Below are 21,926 nucleotides of genomic sequence, written 5' to 3'. Positions count from 1 at the left end.
GCGGCGCCGGGACGCCCGTGCATCCAGCAGCGCGGCCGCCGCCCGCCCCCCGCACCCCCGCGGCGGGCGGGAGGCCTATGGGGGCGCGGCGCCGCTGCCGGAGCGCCGGCAGCCCCTCCCCGCCGCTGCCTGCGGGAGTGGAATAAAGACAGATAGCGGGGCAGGCACCGGCCGGGCGGGGAGGGAGAGGGCGGAAAGTTTCCTGAGGAGCCCGCGGGCGGCGGCAGCGATGCCCGTGCTGCGCGGAGCGCTGGGGCTGGGCGGGCGCCGCCGGCCTTAGGGGGAGCGAGAGCGGCGCGGGGCCCGGCAGCGAGCCCCCGGCCCGACCTCTCCTCTCCTCCGGGCGGCGAGGACGAAGCATTCCGGGCAGGGACGGGAAAGCGGCGCCGGCCGGAGCGCGGGGAGGGGGAGCGGCACCGCGGGGACAGCCGCCGCTGCCGCCGGCAGAGCCCGGGGGAAAAGATGAGCTTGTTGTCAGCCATCGACACCAGCGCCGCGTCCGTCTACCAGCCCGCCCAGCTCCTCAACTGGGTCTATCTCTCGCTGCAAGACACGCACCAGGCCAGCGCCTTCGATGCCTTCCGACCCGAGCCCTCCTCGTCCCAGCACCCCGACCTCGGCTACACCAAGAGCACCCCGGAGCTGGGCTCCTCGCTCAGCTCCAGCTATCTCAACAGCTTCTTCCAGCTCCAGCGGAGCGAGGTGAGTCCGCGCCGCCGCCGCCGCCCGGCGCGCAGCCCGGCCCGTTGCCCCCGGCCCCCCATCCCGGGCCGTAACCGCCATGATGCCTGGGCACCCTCCCCCGAGCGGGGACCGAGCCCGCCGGCGGGACGGGGCAGCCCCGCTCCCCGTTCCGCACGGCGGCGGATGGGGAAGGCTCGGCCGGCCGCGCAAGCTCCCTGCTCGACCCCGGCCCCTTCCCGCCCCGAGCCTTCCGCCCCGCCGGAGCGCGCTCCCTCGCTCCTCCCCGGCCCCTCGGCGCTGGCGGCGGCGCCCGGGGTCCCGCTAACGGGCCGGGGCGAGGCGCCGCCGCCGGAGCGGCATTGGCGAAGCCGCCCGCCGCCGCCTCCGCCCGCCGCCCGCGAGCGGCGAGGGGCGCCCGTGTTGACAGTCTGGTAAATGGTTACACCGATTTCCCCGGCGCGGCCGGAGCGGTGCCAGGGGTACGAGGGGGGGGCACACAAAAAGTGCTACGATCGTAATAACTTGCAAAACTCGCCCGCCTCTCCCTCCCCCCCCCCCCTTTTTTTTTTTAACGTGATACTGAAAAAGCCTGATACGAAGAACATATTTAGTTTAAGAGAGATCAGAGAGACGGGCATTATTTGAAAGGAAGAGAGAAAAACGGGAACGTGAGAAAAACCGGACTGAAAAAAGTTTTGCGCACGTTTCGTAACACAAGAACAAGACTAAATGAAACCACGGGGAAGGAAGCTAAAGAACTAGGGTATGCAAAGACAATTCACTGTAGAACTCCCTGTCTCAGGAAGTTGTTGAGGTCAAGCACTTCTGCATTGGAGGGACTTCACATGCATGGAGATACTGCGAGGTTGCTTCTCGCACACCACAGCTCACAGGCTCTCCAGAAAAGATCTGACAATGTTGTTGCTTCCTACCATGGAGCTCATGCCACAGACATTCAATGGTGGCTTCATTTGATGAGAGTTAGATGGACTACGTGTCCGACTCGTTCAAGCAGTTCCCACAGAAGGACACGTCAGAGTCCTCTCAACACCACTTAAGTTAAAGCATTGGTTTAAAAAGTATTCTCGGTCAAATTCCACCTTTCTGTTCTGTCACCAAAGGTATGGGGTTGTTAATTAAAAACAAATCAAACTCCCTAATGGTTACGGTGTTCTAGCTGTAACACTTAAGAGCTGGACTTATACATACACATTTTTTTCCTCAGTTAGAGATTCTTTCTTCCTTAAGAATTTCACAAAGCACATCCAGTCTCAAAACAGGCACTGCTTTTGAAAGTATATAATTGAAAATCCATTCAGTCTGATGTACCCAGCCTTACTAACCACAACATAACATACCAAGTTTACAAACACACAGACTTAACAAGCACATCGATTTTGTGGAAAGACTAACAGGCGGTGGAATTTAAACTTCCAGCTACCTACCTGATGAGTACAAATTGTAGATTTTTCCCCCTTTCTGCTTGGCTTACAAGCTTCGTGGTGCCCAGGTAGCAACAAGACTCCAGGGGTTTGGCCTACATGGACTCTCTCCAGACTGGGACTCTCTTCAGGTCTGGATTTGTTCAAGTTGGGATGCATTCTGCTCACAGCAGGTCCTTTTTCTTCTTGGGAGAAAAAGGAAGAAACAAGTAAATGGAGGCTGCATCCAGGAAGCCTTTGAAACAGTCTCTGAGAAACAGTTTGCTTTTCCTTAAAGTTCCTCCTGAGTTCATTTTCTGCTTCTACTATACTGTTAGCAAGTAGGGGCTAATCCTTTTGTCACACTCTCTCCCTTTCCACTTGGCTCGCATTTCTTCCCATTTCCCGCCCACCCCACCCCCAAACCGTTTTCTCCTTTCTTCTGGAAAATTGTTCCCCCAGTATGCCAGGCCTTCCCCAGGCCCCCACTTCAGTCCCAGCTCCAAGCAGCCAGCCCTCCACAGCCTCCCATCGGCCAAGCTGCTTTCGGATCCCAGCAGTCACCTTAGCTGCTTTTCCGCATGGTTCCTACCATCCATGAGCTGTATCGATGCAACTTTATTCTGCTCTTTTTAACCTTGTTACAGTTTCCCAAAGCACATGAATGACAACAACTGCGAATGCCAGCTCTATAGAAAGCCTAGAGCATTCACCATTCAGGAAATAAGGAACCATTTCATTCTATACAGATATGTTAATATTTTTAAAAGATCAAGCGTGTTAGTTTGTTCCAGTTCATTTTCCAGCCTGTGACAACAATAGCATTGACTATGTGGCTGATAGAGACACTTCTGTGTTTCCGATCCTTACCTGAACTACATGTTAATACAGGGTAACCTGAAAGGAGAGAAGGAGGCACAGCCATCTCGTACAGCATGGGAATGCATCTAGCCTGCTGGATATAACCCAAAGAAAGTAGGGAACCCCTTAGTTCCCCAGGCTAACGCTGCCTGCTTATACAGCAGCTTTCATTTGAGTGTTTAGAAGGTGTTAGAGATACTGTTGCTCAAAAAAAAAACCTACTGTCAATATGTTAGATGCTCTATTCTTTCCAGAAACTGGAACCTAGGCCGCTTTTTTGGCAGGAGTCGCTCAAGAGTTTCCTACAATGTCGTGCTCTTAATTCTTGAGATTCTAACATCTGTTTATCTGCAGATGCCATTGAGTATACACTACGTACTTCAACTGCGTAAAATTATTTTGGGGAGCCTTAGTACTGTATGCTGCTTTTGCATCCAGTGGGCTTATGCTATCTTTGGAACAACACATAGCTTTCCACAGTTAAACTGTTGACTGTTTTCTTCACAGTGCTTGCTTTGATTGGCTTTTTTTTTTTCCTCCCAGTTCTGTCCTGGGTTAGCTTAGCCTGGAGCTGAGCTGTGACAATGATTGACACATAGCTGTACACAATATTTGGAAAGTGACCTAATGAGGGGCCAAAATAGCAACAGATTGAGAAACGATAGGATCATAGGGTGTAAAATAGTTGCTCGTCCTTTATATTGCCTTGCAATTGAAAATTTCTGGAGGAGAATGCTTGGAATAAGAGACAGCACTCGTGAGAAGTTGCTATTATACAGGGTTTGCAAGTCTGCATGGCAGTGCCTGTGTATGTGACTTGCATGCTGACCAAAGGAACCGGATAGAAAAAAAAAAATAGAAGTGCCAGCACCCACAGAGTAGTCTTGCGCTTCACCAAGATTTTTGTCCTCCAGACTTTTTCCACTACAATGGACGCCTTCTAAATAAACATGATGAACACAGCTGTTTGGTGCATAAAAGCCCATTGTACCAGGGAAAAAAAGCAATAATAATGGTTTAAACAGTAAAGCGACAATGAGTGTTTTGTTCCATATGCAAGACTCATTTTGCAAAACAGACCTGCTTTAAATAAAACTTTACTGCAGCGTTTATTGTCGTAGATATGAAACGAAAGCATGTTAGAACATTAAGATGCATTAAATTGGCTATTGAACTGAGCTCCACCCTCATTATAACACCATCCATCAGAGCCAAGTATTTGAGGTTTTGTTATGGGGCCGGCTACATGGGATTTAATGTGTTTGAGACAGAGCCAGGTAACTGTGGCTTTGTGTCATCAACTGCTTTAATTGAGAAACCTAGAGTAAGGGCATAAGAGACACTCATGGTATTTTTCTGTACTCACAGTAGGAGTCCTACCAGATCAATGCTGACTTCAGTCAAGAAGAGACAGCACCAGTAACTAGAAATTACCATATTTTTAATAATCAAACTTGATTCTTTGACCCTAGAGTGCTAATTCTGGTGCAAGACAATATTTACCCGACGAGGAACCTGTGTCCTAATGAATTCTTTGCCTGTGTGCAATACTCTGTGTGTCTGTCAAGAAGAGAATTCCTTCTAGAAACCTCTATGACAGCCACTTTCCAGATCTAAAACAGATCTTATTTAGCACAAATAACTGCACATACTAGATGACAAAATAATCACTGTTTTCAAAAGTAGTGTATGTTTCTGAGTCAGGGACTTCCAGATCCTATCCTTATAGGCAAGAGGGGAACTAATTAGGAATGAGAGAATATGAACTAGTTGAGTTTGCTACAGTAAGATGCAGGACACTGCTTGACAGGAAAATTTGGGGAACTAAGGAAAAAAAATTCAGAGTATACCATGGCAAGTAACACTCAAACCCCCAGGGAACAAAAGTGAGTTTGCAGCAGTGAGATGGGTACTGCTTATCAGGCAGTTTTCCAAAGAAATAAAGTTAATATGACAGTGACATTCATATACTAACAACGACATCCATCAAACACTGGCAAGAATAGAAAAACGTATGGAAGGAAGTTGGCACTTCTACAGAAAATACGTTTTATATCAGATAAACTTGTTTTCCATCTGTCCTTCATAAAATTACAGGAATACACTCTACACTAGATGAATTAATTTGGAGGATGACAAGATTAAAACAAGTTTCACCATTGGTGATCTTCTAGCAGCCTTCCAGTACTTAAAGGGGGCCTACAGGAAAGCTGAGGAGGGACTTTTACGAGGGTATGTAGTGATAGGACAAGGGGCAATGGCTTTAAATGAAAGAGGGCAGATTAGATTGGATATAAGAAAGAAATTTTTTACTCTGAGGGTGGTGAGGCACTGGAACAGATTGCCCAGAGCAGTTGTAGATGCCTCATCCCTGGAAGTGTTCAAGGCCAGGTTGGATGAAGCTTTGGGCAACCTGGTGTAGTGGAGGGTTTCCCTGCCCATGGCAGGGGGGTTGGAACTAGATGATCTTTGAGGTCCCTTCCAACCCTAACCATTCCATGATTCCCATAGTATCAGAAGAATACAGGTATTGCCATACAAGATCAGGCAGTTAACCCCCTAAATTAAGTATCATATCTCTGAGAACAGCCACGAATAAAAGATTTTAAAAGAGAGAACAAAACACCTTGTAAGAGGTTGCTCACAACTGGTACAGTCCTAAGGCAAATACAGCAGAGATGCGGATTAGCAGAAATTGTCATGTGCTCTAAAACATTTCCGATCCCCTTCATTTTGTGGAATATTATTAGTTATTCTAATGCAGAGCATATTTCTGATCCAGAGTGCTTAATGTGTTCAGCACTGCAATCAGGACTTCTTGCTTCTCACTTGCAGACTAAACAACCAGACTTTTATCTTCTTTTGTTTAAGAGTACTTATTGACAGTTAGGGTAGTGCAGCATACAGGTTGCCTGCAGTACAGGAAGGCATCCTTTAATAATAGTGATTATTATTTGATTGATTTCCTCATCTTCATTTTTCTCACTATTCTTCATGTAAGCTCTGGACATGTCAGTGCCCTTATCCTTCTAGAAATTCTATTGAAAAGGCAATAGCTCAACAATTCCTATGTTGAAGGAACTTGCACTCTCTGCCTTAGGATTATTGTATATTACTGATATTTTGTGGCTAGTCAACTTCCTTCAGACTGCTTTTCAAGAAGTTAAAGGTCAGTTTCTCACATTGGTCCTTGTAAGAGATTCCAAGGAGCTGAATCTGTTAGTCAGGAAACAATGTGCATTTGGGGATCTTGGCAGCATCAGCCTCCTCCGTCCTCCCACACAGCCAGCTCTAGAGCCCTTTTGATGATACTGCCTCAGCACATGAAGTGCAGCTTTCACAGCCCACCCTCTATTCGGGACTCAAAATCTCAGATCCTATTACAGGTATTTGAGCTAACAACTACTTTATTTCCAGTTCCAGTTGGATGTGTGCTTTAAAATGCAAAAATTCAGGTTTTAATTCTAGAAGCATTCTTTTTTGCTCCTGTTCTTATTTCTGCAGCCATGGCATCCTGCTTTGCTACTTCTGTCTTTGGAAAACACCCTCTTTTGACAGGAAGGAAACAAACAAAACATATGTGATTGTACTATAAACATGAAAACATACATGAATGTACTATAGGAAGTGGAGTCTGAAAATGACCTTACAAGAAGTGGGAAACTCAAGTTGTCACACAAATTACACTCTTCCATTTGTGTCCTCTAGGTATGGCTTTAGACTTCTCTGCTTTTCAGGGTTAAAAAAAAAAAAACAGTTAAGTGCACTGTACTGCATTGGTAGATACCTTTCTTATTCTTCACACTGAGGCTGAATTGTCTAATAGCTATTTGGTTGCAGAAGTGAAGATACAAAGCCAAATTTGGTTCTCTTAAGCAAGTACTGTAAATACAGTTAAGCAGCTTTTACTCAGGCTTCCTTACCTGAGTAAGAACAGCAGAAAGCTCCCAGAAGTGAGAAGAAGCGAAGATATGCTGAAGTTACTCCAACAGCCAGAGCCTCTTCTGTTGCATCCTTACCCTCCCTAAAACTGAAGCAAATGCTGCTGTAGCTCTGCAGCACACCTGCACTACCTCTGGCTTTAACTAGTTCAATCATGATTTACAGCTGGGCTTTAGTTCATGGCAACAAAAGCATTATCCACCATAGTCTTCTGCAGCTATTTGGTATCACATCAAAGGCTGAACCATGTTTGGAAAGCTGGCAAGAGCTAAAATATTAATTGCTGAACCTAAATCAAGTCTTCCAGAAGAGGGATGTGGGCCTTCTGCTTTACTATTGATTTCTTTTTGACAGGTTAAAAAAAAAAGGTAGCAATAGAAGATAGACCAATTACATGTATTCTTCCTGAGTAGTTGAAAATTATTGCCAACACTATTAAATCACTTGGAACTATGTGTTTATGCAAACTCCTCATTGAAAGGAGCACAACACTCACTTTCTGTCTTACAAATACATCCACGTCTTGAAAAACTTGCCAGGCAATACACAGAAAAAAACCTAACCCATAATTAGAGGCAAAAGCATGTAGAATTCTTGTTACAATTCTATTTTACACGCACAGCTTTCAGTTAGAGTTATTTTATGCATTTACAGTGTCTTCCATCCCAAGGCACCCAAACAAAAGGGTGATGTAACTCTGTGTTGGGTAATGATTTTTTCATCCCTTCCTCTTTTGCTCTGCAGACACAGACTCGGTTATTCAGAATAGAAAAGGAAGATCCTCCTCCAGTGAACTGCACAAATGATCAGACGATCAAGTCTGACTTGAACCAATATATTAATTTATGAAGTGTATGGAATGAACGGATAATCAAAAGGTCTAAAAAAACTGCTTTTATCCATAAGCCAATCCCCCTCTCCTTCCCTGCCACCCCCCCAGCTTTTGTTTTTGTTTGGAGAATATTGTGGATTTGTACGAGACAGATAACAAACAACTTATCAATGGTCCTGTTATTTTGGTAATAAACAATTAAAAGAAAATATCACATTATTGACAGTCAGTAGGTGAGGAGTAATGCAAAGAAAAGTCTTCTAGCTCAGAGTTTTAAGAGGGCCATAAAAGGACTCTGACACCCAAATCAAGCAATATTGAAATCTAAGACCAAAGGATCTTTTCCATGGTACTTTAAGGAGCATGGAAAACAATGACACAGTGCAGTTGCAGAGTAGTGCAGGCACAGATATTACAAAGCTAAATCATACAATACTGATAATATGTATTTGCATAGAAAAAAAAAGTGTTCTGTTACCTAAACTAGATGCATACATATAAATGCTGCTTAAAAAGTGATACTAGGCATCACGTAAAAGCTTCTGAATGGTTTAGTGAAACGTAACAGTTAATATTTGTACCTCTCTTCGGTTTCTTCTTTTCCCCAGGAAAATTGCCAGCAGCCTAATGCCCATTTTGCCACTCTCCTGAATTGCCCATCTTCCTCTTTTAGAAAGCCACAATGAAATGATTAAATGAAATGGGAAGACTGTAAGTCTTTGCTTCATGATAGTTTACTTAGGTTCTGTCTGGGTTCCAGAGAAGTTATAATGGATCAAAGGAACCAATTAAGTTTTACAGAGCTATTCAAATCTTATATTAATGCTGACATAATTCAGACAGTATTTCATAAGTGTCACAGCTTAGATTGTTTTTAATGTTTCTGGGAATAAAAACTGACCTGCAGGAAAAAGAAGCAATCTGTGGTCTACTAAAAGTAGACCCTAAAATTATAGGCAGATTCACTTGAGGAAGACACAATAAATGCAAGGTTACAAGGCCTCGGCTTTGTCTGTGTCCCTCATTGTCTAGCCAGGCCAGTGCAACTGTTGGGAGTTTTGATGATTTTTAAGATTTAACATATCACAAGCCTAGCACATTACTTTCTGTCACGTGCTTTGGTATAAGTAGACACTAAGTAAGTCCAGTATTTTGACTAAGAGGAATTTTAAGGAGTCTCTTGTAGGCCCTTTTCAGCTCTTTCAACTGCTGCTATAGGAGGGCTGCTGCGTGGCCTTCAAAACTTGGATCTTAGGAAATACATTTTGTGTTTCTACACATTTAGTTTGAAGATAAGCAAATGCCCTTATGGTCCAGGACTCTTGCTCTCATATGCAAAGCAGAAATACATTCCTGCTGTATGAAGCGACCACTCACACCTACTCCCTGCACATGGCAGAATTTGATGTCTCTCTTGAACAAACACAAGTGCAATACCCTAGAAGGATCACAGGAATCTGGAGATCTATATTTACATCTCATCCAGCTAACTGCCAACCAAGCAAACATTTTAAATGGATCATCTTGCTCCCATAGGTTTCTTGTGCCAACCTAAGGGTTCCATAGGTTTCTAAACTTGGTTGCAATTGTAGCAGAGAAGTCAAAGCCTGTATTTCTTCATATGAAGCCAGACTATTAGGCAACTATTTGTGTGTAATCATTAGGGCTGTGGCTACCTGTGGTTGAACAGAAAGCAAAGAAACTATTGTACAATCTTTGCATCCTGAAAGTGAGAGATTAATAAGAGCTCTTAAGAGGTTTTGAGCATCAGTAGTCCTTGAAATACAGAGATGTTCTTATCTTTCTCCAACATACATTGCAACTGAAATTAATAGAGTAATAGTCTTATTCCTCTAACAGACCCAACCTGGAAAAAAAAAAATCCTTAAGCCTACTTGGAAACCAGAGTACTCATTGTTATTTTATAGTTTATCTGAAGCAGATTGTGAAGTTTTAGGTTTACTTGCTCAGATCACACTTCAAGCTGTGCTGTATCACAACTGATTAAGAGGGTGGCTCTAAAAGTAGATAAAACTATGTAAAAGCTAGAGTCACAAAATGAAATTCCAGTCTGTCATTTAGTACATGGAAATAATTTATTTTCCTCACTATATTTGATTTAATAGAAGTTTTTGTCTTGCCACGAATGCAGGAACTGAGGCCCTAAGCGCATTGCGAGGGGCCCGTTCTGGGCAGATGATGTATTGTTTCTACCTCTGACAGTGACCTTAGCTTTCCCTCTTTTAAACTTTGGCAGCCGTCGCAGAGGTTTCTGTGCCAAGAAGGCATTACTGAATGTAAATGATATAAACAACACCGTCCCAGACTTAAAGTTCTGTTTAACCCAAAATGGACATTTCTTAGCTAAGCCTTTCATCATACAAGAGCTGCACAGGAGGTAAACGCTTTCCTAAGTGTGTCTCGAACAGGCACATATCTATTTCCGGGTGTTATTTTTCTTATGTTTGGAGTGTCAAAAGACCCACTAAACGAGAGGAAACCTGACTCTTGTTTTTCAAACTGCAGGTCAGATTGAGACAAGATTTCCTGCAGGAAACAGAGATGTTGGCAGAATACAAGGGGGTCAGAAAACGTCCATCCGTTTCTCCCCTTGCTTTATGCTGTACACCCTTCATAACCTCCTCCTCGCCAGAGCGCCCTGTCTCGACAAAACAGGATTGTTTTTCAGCAGCGTGAGGAGGCAGCGGGGTGGAGGTGTCTGGTGGAGGCCCTCCCGGCAGCCCTCTCCGAAGGGTCGGGGAGGCTGGCAGCCTGCAGCCGGGGGGAGGCTCAGTGCTGGCGCTCAGGGACAGGCCCAGGAATGAAAGCTCCTGTGGGGATGTGTTTAAAGTAATTTACAGCGTGAATGGCCTCCCTTGTCCCTAATATAGTGCTCATGTGTTAGAGCTTCTCTTTAACATAAGTGGGCAGTTGTTTTGCATTCAGTGGATGAAAAGGATCCCTGCGGAGCTTGGTGCAGGATTTAGACAGTTCCTCTAAGACTGCACACCTCTGACCAAAGGAAATCTCTGTCTTCTCCCTTCCTATCTTTCCAAGTCTGCTGTTGAAGGCTTTTTGCAAGGCCTCCATATATTGTGTAAATCAAGCGTCCTCTACTGATATCCACAGCAAACCTTTCCCTGAGGCTGAAATAAGGAGAATCGTGCTACTGGCAGAGAGCCGAGGGCTACCTGAGCTTCGGCAGTCCTGGTGACCATGACTGAGCAACGTTTGAACTGTCAGTGTTTTGTTACTCTTATACCACTGTATATCAGAGCAGGGAGCAGCATTTTTTTAAGATCTAAAGATCTGTGAAACTCATTGAAGTCTTCGGATCAAAACATTAAAGATGAGCTGATTTAAAAGCAAGGTGAGAAGGTGGCACACATTGCTCTGCAACCTCGCTGGGTACACCAGTCATATGCAGAGCAGCGTTCTCACTTGCTGTTCTGCAGAGCCTCAGCAGTGGTGAGCTATTACAACTCGAGAAGCTGCAGCCAGCTGAGCGGTCAGGTCTGGAATGACTAGATTAGATAGATCTGTCTGCTGGATTAAAGATTCATTGCCCTGCCAGTGACGCGCTTCACAACTACTGACAAGTCATGCCGTGTTCATAGTTGCCTTCCTAAGATACTGTTTCTGCCAAAGGAAAGTCCTAGTGCCATCTATCTGAAAATACGTGTAAGTAGGCATTAATGTAGGCATGTATTTATCTAAAACTTCCTACAGAAGAAGGCTGAATTAAGGTATGTTTGGCTAATCTAACTAGCCAGGAGTAGTTAAGGTTTACTTGGCTAATCTACGTTTATCTGTTTTCAGATGAGGAACTTGAGTAATTTACATTTTACTAAAGTCAGCCCAAAGACCAGATTTTTTTTGACAGCTTAAACATTGCCTTCAGAAGGAAACAGAAGCCCAAGTATTTTTTTTCTTCCTCCAGGCAAACATTTTCTTCACTGAGTGATGAGCTTTGCCTGCAGTTGTCCAGTAATAAAAATGTTACTGAGTAAACTCTTAAACTGTTTTCTGTAAAAGTATCTATAATTTATCAGAGGAGCTAAAGCAGACATAAGCCATACAGGAGCAGTTTTTGAGGTTTTCCAGTTCAGCCTTGGTAATTAAACTTCTCTATTTCTTCTGGCTCAAATTAATACAACTAAATTTATCACAGTATTTTCATTTAATCTCTCTGTTTTCAGAAGGCTTTGGAGTTGGCCATAAATACTGATTCTGCATTGAATGCTTTCTTTGGGGACAAAACCGGGGAACGATTTTGAGCACTTAGAAAGAGCTGAAGCACAGAAAGGTGAAGTGCTCTTCTCCACACATGATCGTCTTCAGCTGCAACTGTTGTGCTTTCACACGTTACCTGGCCCCACAGATAAATCTCATGTCAGAAGCAAGCCTTAGCGTGCTAGCAGAGAAGACGGATGTAGGTCCTCAGGTTAAGCTTTGTATATTAGCACACACGAGCTACTGAATTACTGTTGGGATAGCTTCAGTTTTCCTCCTCCTCCTCTGACACAAAAACAGCGAGTGAGTGAGAGGAATGACTTGTCTATCCTACTGTTTTACTCATGACACAGCATGGAGATCAGTTCTTATCTTCATGAAAATCCAAGCTGATAAACAACCTCAGCACCTTTTGACATTTCAGTGCAGAGCTAATAATCAGCATGGCTAGTCTGGTTGCCATCATATCCGCTTCGCAGACTGGAGAATGTTTTTAGTTTACGGTATATGAAAGCGTTACCTTTTCCACACTGATGACAGGGCAACCCAACTCTTTTTCCAACAAACTTGAAACAGCCATGGCACCTGCTGACTTAAACTTAACTCTGGAAGTTAACACTGCTTTATTTTTGTTTTCTTTGTTAGGTTGGCAACATACTAGAGCAAAAGTCAGTCATCAAAAATTCTTTGCTCATCACTTTTCAATTACAGACTCTTTCTTGTAGTGGAAGAATCAATGACTGGACTACATTACAGGAATATTGAAATGCTACAGGACCTCACTTCAGTATGTGCAATTAAAAAAAAGCATGGAGAGAACCAGTAGCACAAATCTTACCAACTTACAGCTTGAGCAGGCTCCTTCATAAGTTCTTTAGAGATGCTTGTAAACAGGGAAGATTTTTTTTTGGTTTGGACTGAATTTTTTTTACATTTTTTTGTACATCAGCCCACTACAATTCAGGTGGAATAGTCACAACAACGATGCCACATCAAAGGAAATTACCCTGCTAAGCTGGAGTAGTCACCTCTGCCAACTTCAATGTTAAGTCCTTTAACTAGCGGGAACAAAGCAGCACATCTGTCGTGAGGGATACCATGCACAGAAACTTAACAGTTTGGGAGCATTATATGGCTCCTCCTATCCAGTTTTAGCTATTGGACTTCAAATATTTCACACCTGCACTTCTTTAGCAGGTGACTTCAAAGAGGGCAAGGAGTAGCATTTTCTCCATGCTCATTCAGCTAGTTTAAATATTTCTCTCTATTTTAACTGGTGATATACTTCATATGAGTACCAGTGTATTTTCTTTTTTTTGGATGGGTGTGGGGAAAGGAGGTCTTCAAAGGGGCAGGTGATGTTGTTTTTAAAGTTTAACTCTAAAATAAAAATAAAACCAAACAACCTCAAGAGCACCAAACAAACGTAGTGGCCAGGCATAGCCCATCAACCACTTCAACCAGCACAGGTCATTATAACTTCAGATAACTTGTGAATTTGTACCCCTTTACCACTGCCTGAAGGGTCCAACAGCCACAGGCAGAACTTAGAGCAGAAACTGAATCTTCCAAATATGCCTCTGCGTTTCCAATCCCATACCTAAAGGCTTTGCTTCTTAACTTCTATATGTCCTAATAACAAGGTGCCATTCCCACATAACCGGGTTGCTATCGCTTTGTAATATCAGCTGTTCTGGAAAATAGGTAATCCCATCACCTCTGAGCAGAATTAATTGTTATCACAGTTGAGATGCTATCATGCTATCTGTGCTTTCTGCTCCCCACTAAAAAATACCTTTACAGCTAAAGCAATATCTGTACCAGTGGGAAATTTAGAAAAAAAAACACTTACCACCTATTTATTCAAGTGTTTCATTGCATATTCGTAACAGTACTATTGCTTTTATTTTCAACACAATACCATCTCTAAAAAAGAAGCTGAAGAGAGAAATTCTGTTTCACTATTTCCTTATCTACCTCTTGGCACATCAATCCCAAAAGCTGTCTCTGAGAGGCAGGGACCAGCCAAGGGAATCAAGAGCATTTGCCAGATTATTCACGTAACTAGGAATTTCTTAGAGGTGAGTTAGATACTGGAACTCTTGAGTCACTCACATATGTTACCCAACTGGATATCAGAGTAACACAGCTATAGAAGACAATAGCTGCCTCTTTCACAAAAGACCACACTGTAACCTTGAAGATTACATGCCCTTTAACTGGAAACACTTAGCAAACAAATAACAAAGGAAGCCTTACTTCCCAACGCCACCAACAGACACAGTTTGAAGATCTACTCAGCAGAGAGGTTACCTTTGGAAAGTACACAACCAGATTTTTGGTTTAGTTCACAATCAACAAGTTCCATAAGAAGAAAACAAAACCAACAAACAAACTTACATTATCAGCTCGAACTTCCCACAAAGCCAGTTTCGAAGTTTTACCACTAGCTCTCCTATCCTCCCAGTAGAGCAAGATAAGGAAATCCTGAATTCATTGCAGCTGGCCTGATGAGCCTCGTAATTAGGGCAGAAGTGTGGTCTTTCTTTCATCTCCTTGAGAACACTAACTCATTCACTGCCAAATCCTTTCTATCGTGACATCTCAAAATGAGACTCCCAAGTGAAAGACGTTCTTTTTGGTTTCAAAGTATTGTCTTCTTTTTGAAGAAATAGGTTGGCTTTGCTAGTGGCACACTGTGAACACAAAGCAGTCATGGCTTTTGGTGGAATTCATCACAGGAATGGTCTCTCTGCTGCCTCTCAGATGTGTACCAATACGCTGGAGACCAGAATGAATTATAATGCATTTCCCTCTTCTTCTCTATTTTCCTTTCTTCTGTCATCTGTATGAGACCATCAGCATACTCCTTGTCACTCTGATGTCCCTGGATGTCATCCCCTGGATGTCCCTTTTAAGTGTGAAGCTAATTCAAAGCTTTGGTTCAAAAACCTTCTTAAAACTCCCCTTTGCAGCAGTGCAAACAGTGAGTAAGGGCTGAATTGCTGATTTGCTCAATTAAGTGCCCTGGACAAAAAAAAAATACTGTTTTATGTATCTCAGCAATATTAATTCACCGCTTGTCTTCTCCAAAGACAAAATGGACTAAATCACTGTTTGCTTCCATCATATTCATTTTGTGTTCCTGGGCTTGCGCTATTTGATTACAGAGGCCAGGATGAACTTTCCCACCACCACCCTTATTATATAACTGGGCTTTTTGAAACAGACCTTTTCCTCATCTCCTTCTGAGGAACTGGAGATTTCCACAGCTAGCGACAGGATGTAGCACAGTTTGCACTGATGCTCTTTATAGCATCTTTCAAGTGCCAGATTGATGTGTTTTTCACATTCACTCAGAGTTAAACTGATTTAAGACCATTTTCCAGGTCAGATTGGCAGGAACTGTGGAATTGCTTTGCCTGACTCTGTACCAGGAGGAGTGGGCTGCATCTTGGAATCATCTAGGAATTTTCCTCAATGAATTAATTGTTCTTTGACGATTCAGTGACATCAGCAATGTCCATCTCCTCGTCTACTGTCATCTTCTGGGATGTTATATTTGTGTCTTTTCCTTTTTTAACACTGGGCCTCAAGATGATTATAGGGAAGTATTTTGTGGTGGCATACGTAGACTGGATGTTTTGGCGTATCCAGCTTTGGCACATGTTGCAGAAATGCCCTGCCAGCTGAACCAGGTGGCCACTTTCAGAGCTGTAGGCCATTCTCTGGCCACAGAGCTGTTGGTGGCTGCTAGGATTATGATTTAGTATTGGTACAGTCTGTAGTCTGATGGGGTCCTGGCCTTTGGCAAGGCTTCTAGCTGTCATGGTTCAAACAAACAAAAGTTTGTAAAGAAGGTTTGCTGACCGAGTGGGCAAAACCGTGGTCATTGCAACCCTTATGTTTCTGTATTGACCTGAATCGTGCCAAGAACGGTTGATGGAGTGAATTACGTAATATCCAGTCATGGTGCCAAACTGCTCCCTTGTAATGTGGGTAATAGCTCAGTGTAAAGGATATGTAGTAAAGAAAACAGTCACCACTGCGAGCCATGTGTCCAAATCAAAGCCTACTGAAGGCAGCAGATAGATATGTTTTGTTTTGTCACTGGGTTGGCCCTGGGGGCAGAAATAGCAGCCTCCTTATGGGCAGGAGTTTTATATTCTGCATCCCCAGGGGATGTTCCAGATTTCTGCAACGGATAAAGAATTCGGGATTTCACACATCCTGTGTGTCCATACGCCCTTCTATAAAAATCAGGTAATAGGGAATTTGCAAAGTTACTGGTGGGTGTAATGCATGTGAAGTACCTTAAGAATCTCTTGGCAAGAGGGGCTCGTAAAAAGAAAGATTTTGTATTATTCCAAGTGTGTGTAAGAGAAAGTGGCTCCTAGGGAGACAAGAATGTCTTAAAGACCCTTAATTAATACTGTTTTGGCATCCATAGCACTTCCCCTTCCTTTTAACAATTCGATGCCAAGAATTTCTCATTCCAATAGTATCCAATAAATCCTAGGAAATAAATTCCAGTGACTGTTGGAAGTATCTTTGCTTTCTTGATGGCTAAAGCAGCTAAAACATTTTCGTTAGTTTTTGAAATAGCTTTTCCTTTTAAAATGTATGGGTTTAACCCCTGAAACAAAGTGGCTGATTCTCCACCCAGCAGCCATAATATCTTGCTTCAGCACAGAGCTATGCTGTGCTGGGGATAAAATGATGGGCGTCTCAGTGCCAGGACATGGGTGAGGTCCTCTGTGAGATCAGACTCTACTATCTGGCTCTTTTCAATCAATCCTGCTGCTGTGCACCAGCTTCAGCTTTGTAAGAGGGGTCAGTGGAGCTCAGCACGTTGTGTTTGACCGTAGTGAGGGGGGTGAAGTGAATTATCTGTATGGTGGTGGCTTGCCACTTAGGCTGAATTTTTATTTACAGTACACACTATCTGCAGTGGGATAGGATTCAGTGATAGTTGAGACTCATCTGGGTAACTGGACCTAGAGCTGCAATGATTCTTTCAGTATGTAACTGCTACCCAGGAAATGCACGCACTGTGCAGATGTCTGAACGTTTGAGATCTCTGAGATAAATGTAATTCCATTTCAGGTTTATTTCATAAACTCTCTAAATCAATTTCAAACACTTTAAATCAATTTCAATGCATGTCTTCAATATGTATGTAACATATATAAACATATGCAAACATACATGATTATATAGAGAGACTCCATTGAAATATTTGGATTTAATAGCACTGAAAACCAAGGTCTCCACAGAGGTACAGATTGGACCTCTTCTGTCCTGGTTTTGACTGGAACAGAGTTAGTTTTATTTTTTTAGCAGCTAGAAGAGCTCTGTGTTTTGGATTTAGTGTGGGATTTGTTATGAGAAGAATGTTGATAGCACACTGATGTTTATAGCTGGTACTGAGACATCAAAGACCTTTCAGCTTCCCATGTTTTGCCAGTGTGCAGGAGCACAACAGGCTGGGGGGGAGCATGGCCGGGACAAAGAATCCACAACTTCTAGCTTATGATTTGAATTTAGATTTAGGATTGAGGGTCAAATTGGCCAATGGAGTATTCCATATCATGCAACATCATGCCCAGTTATAGATGAGAATTGACTGGGAACTGGAGGAATTATCTTCTGAGGGCTCTCTTGGACTCTCAGTCTCTTGGAGGTTTGTCTCTCACTCTCTTTTTGGGCCTCTCTTTTGTCTGGGATTGCGGTGTCAGGACTTATCTGTTTCAGGATTGCCTGCCCGGTTGGGACAGGCATTGGTCACCGAGTGGTGAGCAATTATACTCTGCATCACTTGCTTGTATATATTATCCATATACAAATTCATATATTATTATTTATCATAATTACTTTAATTTTAGATGATGATGATTATTATTATTATGATTAAATTGTTCTTATCTCAACCAATGAGTCTCCTTACCTTTTCCTGTTTAATTTTCTTCCCAATTTCTCAGGAGGTGGGAGTGAGCGAGCTGCTGCATGGCATTTACTTGCTGGCTGGGTTAAACCATGACACCTTCTTACCTCAGTTTCTCATAAGCCAGCAGTAATTCTCTGATGCCAGGAGAATGACATGAGCATCACATTATTGTGAGGTGTATCAGACCTAACAAACACCTTGTGAAATGTTTCCCATCATTTCAGGGTGGAGAGGACTGTCAATAGTTGATCCTGTTTCTATAGAGATTCATTAGCATGTTATTTTTTTTTAAGGTTATCATTTACTTTTTTAACTCCTTCTACACAGTTCCTTTTGAGCCTTAACACATTAAAGCAAATGAATCCTTGTTATCTCCATTAGAGAGATTAGCTGTTTAGGTGATTATGTGTTTCCTGCTGTTCTAAAACTACAGGATGGCAAATTAGGAGCTCCTGATTTTGATTTGCAGATTGAGAGATTGAAGATCCTATTGAGGTGAAGTATAAAAACTAGGTATTTACTATTTATCAGGAAACATTTAAATCACTGCAGGTTTCCCCTTAGAAAATCCAAGACACATAAAGATCTGAATGTTTCTGGTTATTGTCAGAATATGGGACTTTATGTTGACTATCTCATTAACCAGATTGGAAATTAAAAAAATACATTTTTCTTGGTGTTCTGTTCCTTTCCCTGACTTGAATATTGTTTGCATTAGTAGTTCTGGACACAAAAACATTTCCTTTTGTCAGTTTTCTTCCAGCTTTTTGCCTGCATATTCTAACTGTACCAAGACTGTGGTATGATCAAACACAAAAAAAGCAACTATTGCTTAGTGGAAAGGTTGGACTAAGTGAACCATGGCAAGCTCAATAGTTTCCTCAGCAGTGAGATTTCCTCAGCTCCATTGTACTGCCTTTGAGAAGCCTCTTTACTAATGATCTGTATATTGCTCTCCTCCAATATGCAGCCATGTTCTTAATGAAAAAAAAAAAACCCCACTTTTTTTCTTTTATCCTTCCCCTAATCAGATCAGTCTCAGAATAATCATTAATACAGTACTATGTTTCATGTGGCTTTTTTCTTTCCTTTCACAGGCTCTGAGCAGCAGTCTATACAAGAGCGCATCGCCTTATGGCTCTCTTAATAACATTGTGGATGGGTTAAGCTCCCTCACCGAGCATTTCTCTGACCTATCCCTTTCTTCAGAAGCCAGAAAACCCAGCAAGAGGCCACCTCCTAACTACCTGTGCCACCTCTGCTTTAACAAGGGACACTACATCAAAGACTGCCCACAGGTAAGGAATATACAATATTCTGGAAAAATCTTCATGAAAATTTTCACCATTCCTTGATTTAGTAACACAGAATTTGGCTGAAATGGTTCTTTAAAGTGAGTAGCACTGAAGAAGTATCTTGCCAAAGTACCAAGCTAGCCATGTGTTCTTTTAATCTATTCTTTGTCACAGTGCTGATGGAAAAAAAAATGCTATTTCGTTTGCCTAATAAGAATTACAAAAGATACTCATCTAGGCACATGATAAGTAAATTTTGGAAACTTTAAAAGTGGCTACTATGTAATTTTCTATCACAGATTATGTAAAATATGTTTTCATAGTCAGTTTGGCAATGGCACTTAATAAAAATGTAACAAGTTACATATGCTAAAGGAAAAGACATTGTTACACGGGTTGAGGACTTTGAATCAGTGTTGCAGTAACACAAGCTCCAAGTATATCTGGTACAAAATGTCTTGTGTCTCATAGAAGAGGTTTGCTATACCGGGCAAATACAGCCGTCTTGGACTCCCAGAACTTTTTTGCAGCAGCAAAACTGGCAATATTTATTTCCTTAGAAAAGAGGTATAAACCAATGTGCACTAAAACTACTCACCAGTCTGCAATTCTTTTTTTCTGAGGCTCCAAGCCACAGCAAGCAAGGTTTCTCCATCCTCTCAAGTTTCAGCTGGATGCAGGCTTAAACATTCACAACTCCAACGATATTCTAGGTAGAGTCCCAAGGAAATGAAAGTGCTGCCAATACTCTAGAAATACAGATGTGGACGCTACTGGCACCCACATCACTATGGCTTTAACGTCCTACACTCTTCATGTGTGACTTTCAGCAGAATTAATCTGCATAGAATTAACTACAGTTAATTTGCTGTTGAGGATGTCAGACACATATAAGCCAAAGCACAGGCGGAAAAGCGTCTGCCAGCTGAGCAGGGTCAGCATGAAATCAAGTCTAATGTCAGATGAGCTTTAGCTGAGTGTATTCTTCCTGCTGTTATGCATAGGCTAAACTGTTTTCTTCATGGACTTCGGTTGTTTATCTTTTATTAATCCTAATGGAAATTGTGGAATTAAAGTACATTTGTGGTCTTGGGTGTGGCATTTGAAAATATTTTTACTTCATGCTATTTCAAAATACATTGAGTAACGTAGTTTTCTTTAGGAAAAAAAATGCAAAATTGTCCTTGCCAGGATATCAAAAATACTCCAGTTTGTATACTTCTGTGTTTAATGTACTTAGTTTAGCATGTTACGGCAAAACATAGAGACAGGACCGTGTAATAGCATATGTTACTTAACAAGGGGATTAAAACTACAACTACTAAATATGTGGCAGGGAGAAACAGAGCACTGAACTGTGGGAGATGGCTGTGCCGTGCTGCGTAAGAAACCAAATGAATGCAACAGGTCCCATGACGATCAACACGTGCAAGCTGCAGCTTACACAGATGGTCCCAAGTGAATGTGCAAGAGCTGGGGCAGAAATGCAGTATTTATTTCATAGGTATTTTTACAGTTTGAGGCATTAAAGATTAAAGAACAGTTAATGAAAATTGAAGACATACCTACAGAAATCCAGGAGATGCAGGCAAATTAAAGTTCCTGTAGGAAGATTAATTTACTTTAATTGCACATCCTATGTAATTTTTTTAAGATTTCACTAGTAATGTCCTCAATTTCTCTGTGAACCAGGAAAAAGACTTCCTACAGAGCATACTCTGTGGCTGGCCTATGAGCTAGTAAGTAATGAGCAAAGGAACACCGGACCAGGAGGCATCTACTTGCTCACTGCACACGGTCTTCTACAGTTACAGGCAGCCATATCATACAGTTCCTTTTGAAAACTGACCAAGTTTTAGTTGGGAAGTATTTCAGTTTTTTGCCCTCGCTACTACTGATGTGGGAAGCTGCTCCAGAACCTCAGTCCTCTCCTAATTAGAAATCCTCCAGTTTCCAGGATAAGTGTAACTTATGGCCACTTTATAGTCATTTGTTCTCCTGCCAACATTTTCCTCCACTGAAATAGCTCTTCCCCTTCACTGGTGTTTATCTCAGGATGTATTAATAGACTGCAATCATATCCTCTCTCAGCATTCATTCTGTAGGGCTAACCGAGCCAGGTTTTCTCAGTCTCCTCACAAAAAGTAGACAGACTTTCTATTCCTCAGTCCTTTTCATGGCTGTCCTCTTGTGCTTTTCATCTCCTTGCACATGCATGGCTGCACGTACGTCTGGCATCCCAGAAAAGATCTCATCAGTGCCTTTTGCTGTGTATGTTATCTTTTTCCATAGGTCAAAGTTTATGTTACTTAAGGAACAGGTGATGTGAAATTGGTTCTGCTTTACTGGAGATTTCTGACACAAGCAGGCGTTTTATGGTCTAGTCAGCAGGTACGTGCTTTCTTGAGAAAGAGCAGACTTAAGCGTTCACAGAAACCTAAGCACTTCCCTTATTTTATCTAAATTTGAGGACAGACCTACAGGGGATGACCCTGTGCGCACGAGTTATGTTCAAAATATTGAAAACATTGTGCATAAGAAGGGAGCATCAACGGCAGGATCAGGCCTTTGTTAGAAAGACCCCTTTAGTTTTCACTGCTTCTGGCGACAACCGATTTCTTAATTGGAACATTATACGCACTACTTAATGGCTTAGATTTTGATGCTTAGTTTTTCTAGTGCTGTCAAAAATTGAAGTTGTTCTGCAAATC

General features: G+C 42.5%; 1 protein-coding gene across 1 annotated transcript in view; it reads left to right on the top strand.

Moving 5' to 3' along the window:
• The first annotated feature begins 462 nt into the window (after positions 1-462).
• The window catches only part of ZCCHC24 (zinc finger CCHC-type containing 24), a 115,183-nt gene continuing 93,719 nt past the window's right edge, over positions 463-21,926 (top strand). The window contains exons 1-2 of the mRNA XM_086616809.1: positions 463-702; positions 19,018-19,218. Of these exons, the coding sequence (XP_086472935.1) occupies positions 463-702; positions 19,018-19,218 (441 nt within the window). The remainder of the gene's footprint in view (positions 703-19,017; positions 19,219-21,926) is intronic.

This window comes from Tauraco erythrolophus, chromosome 9 (genome assembly GCF_009769465.1).
Source record: "Tauraco erythrolophus isolate bTauEry1 chromosome 9, bTauEry1.pri, whole genome shotgun sequence".
Lineage (NCBI taxonomy): Eukaryota > Metazoa > Chordata > Aves > Musophagiformes > Musophagidae > Tauraco > Tauraco erythrolophus.
Note: the sequence above shows the minus strand (reverse complement) of the source record. Positions and strands in the feature narration are given on the sequence as shown.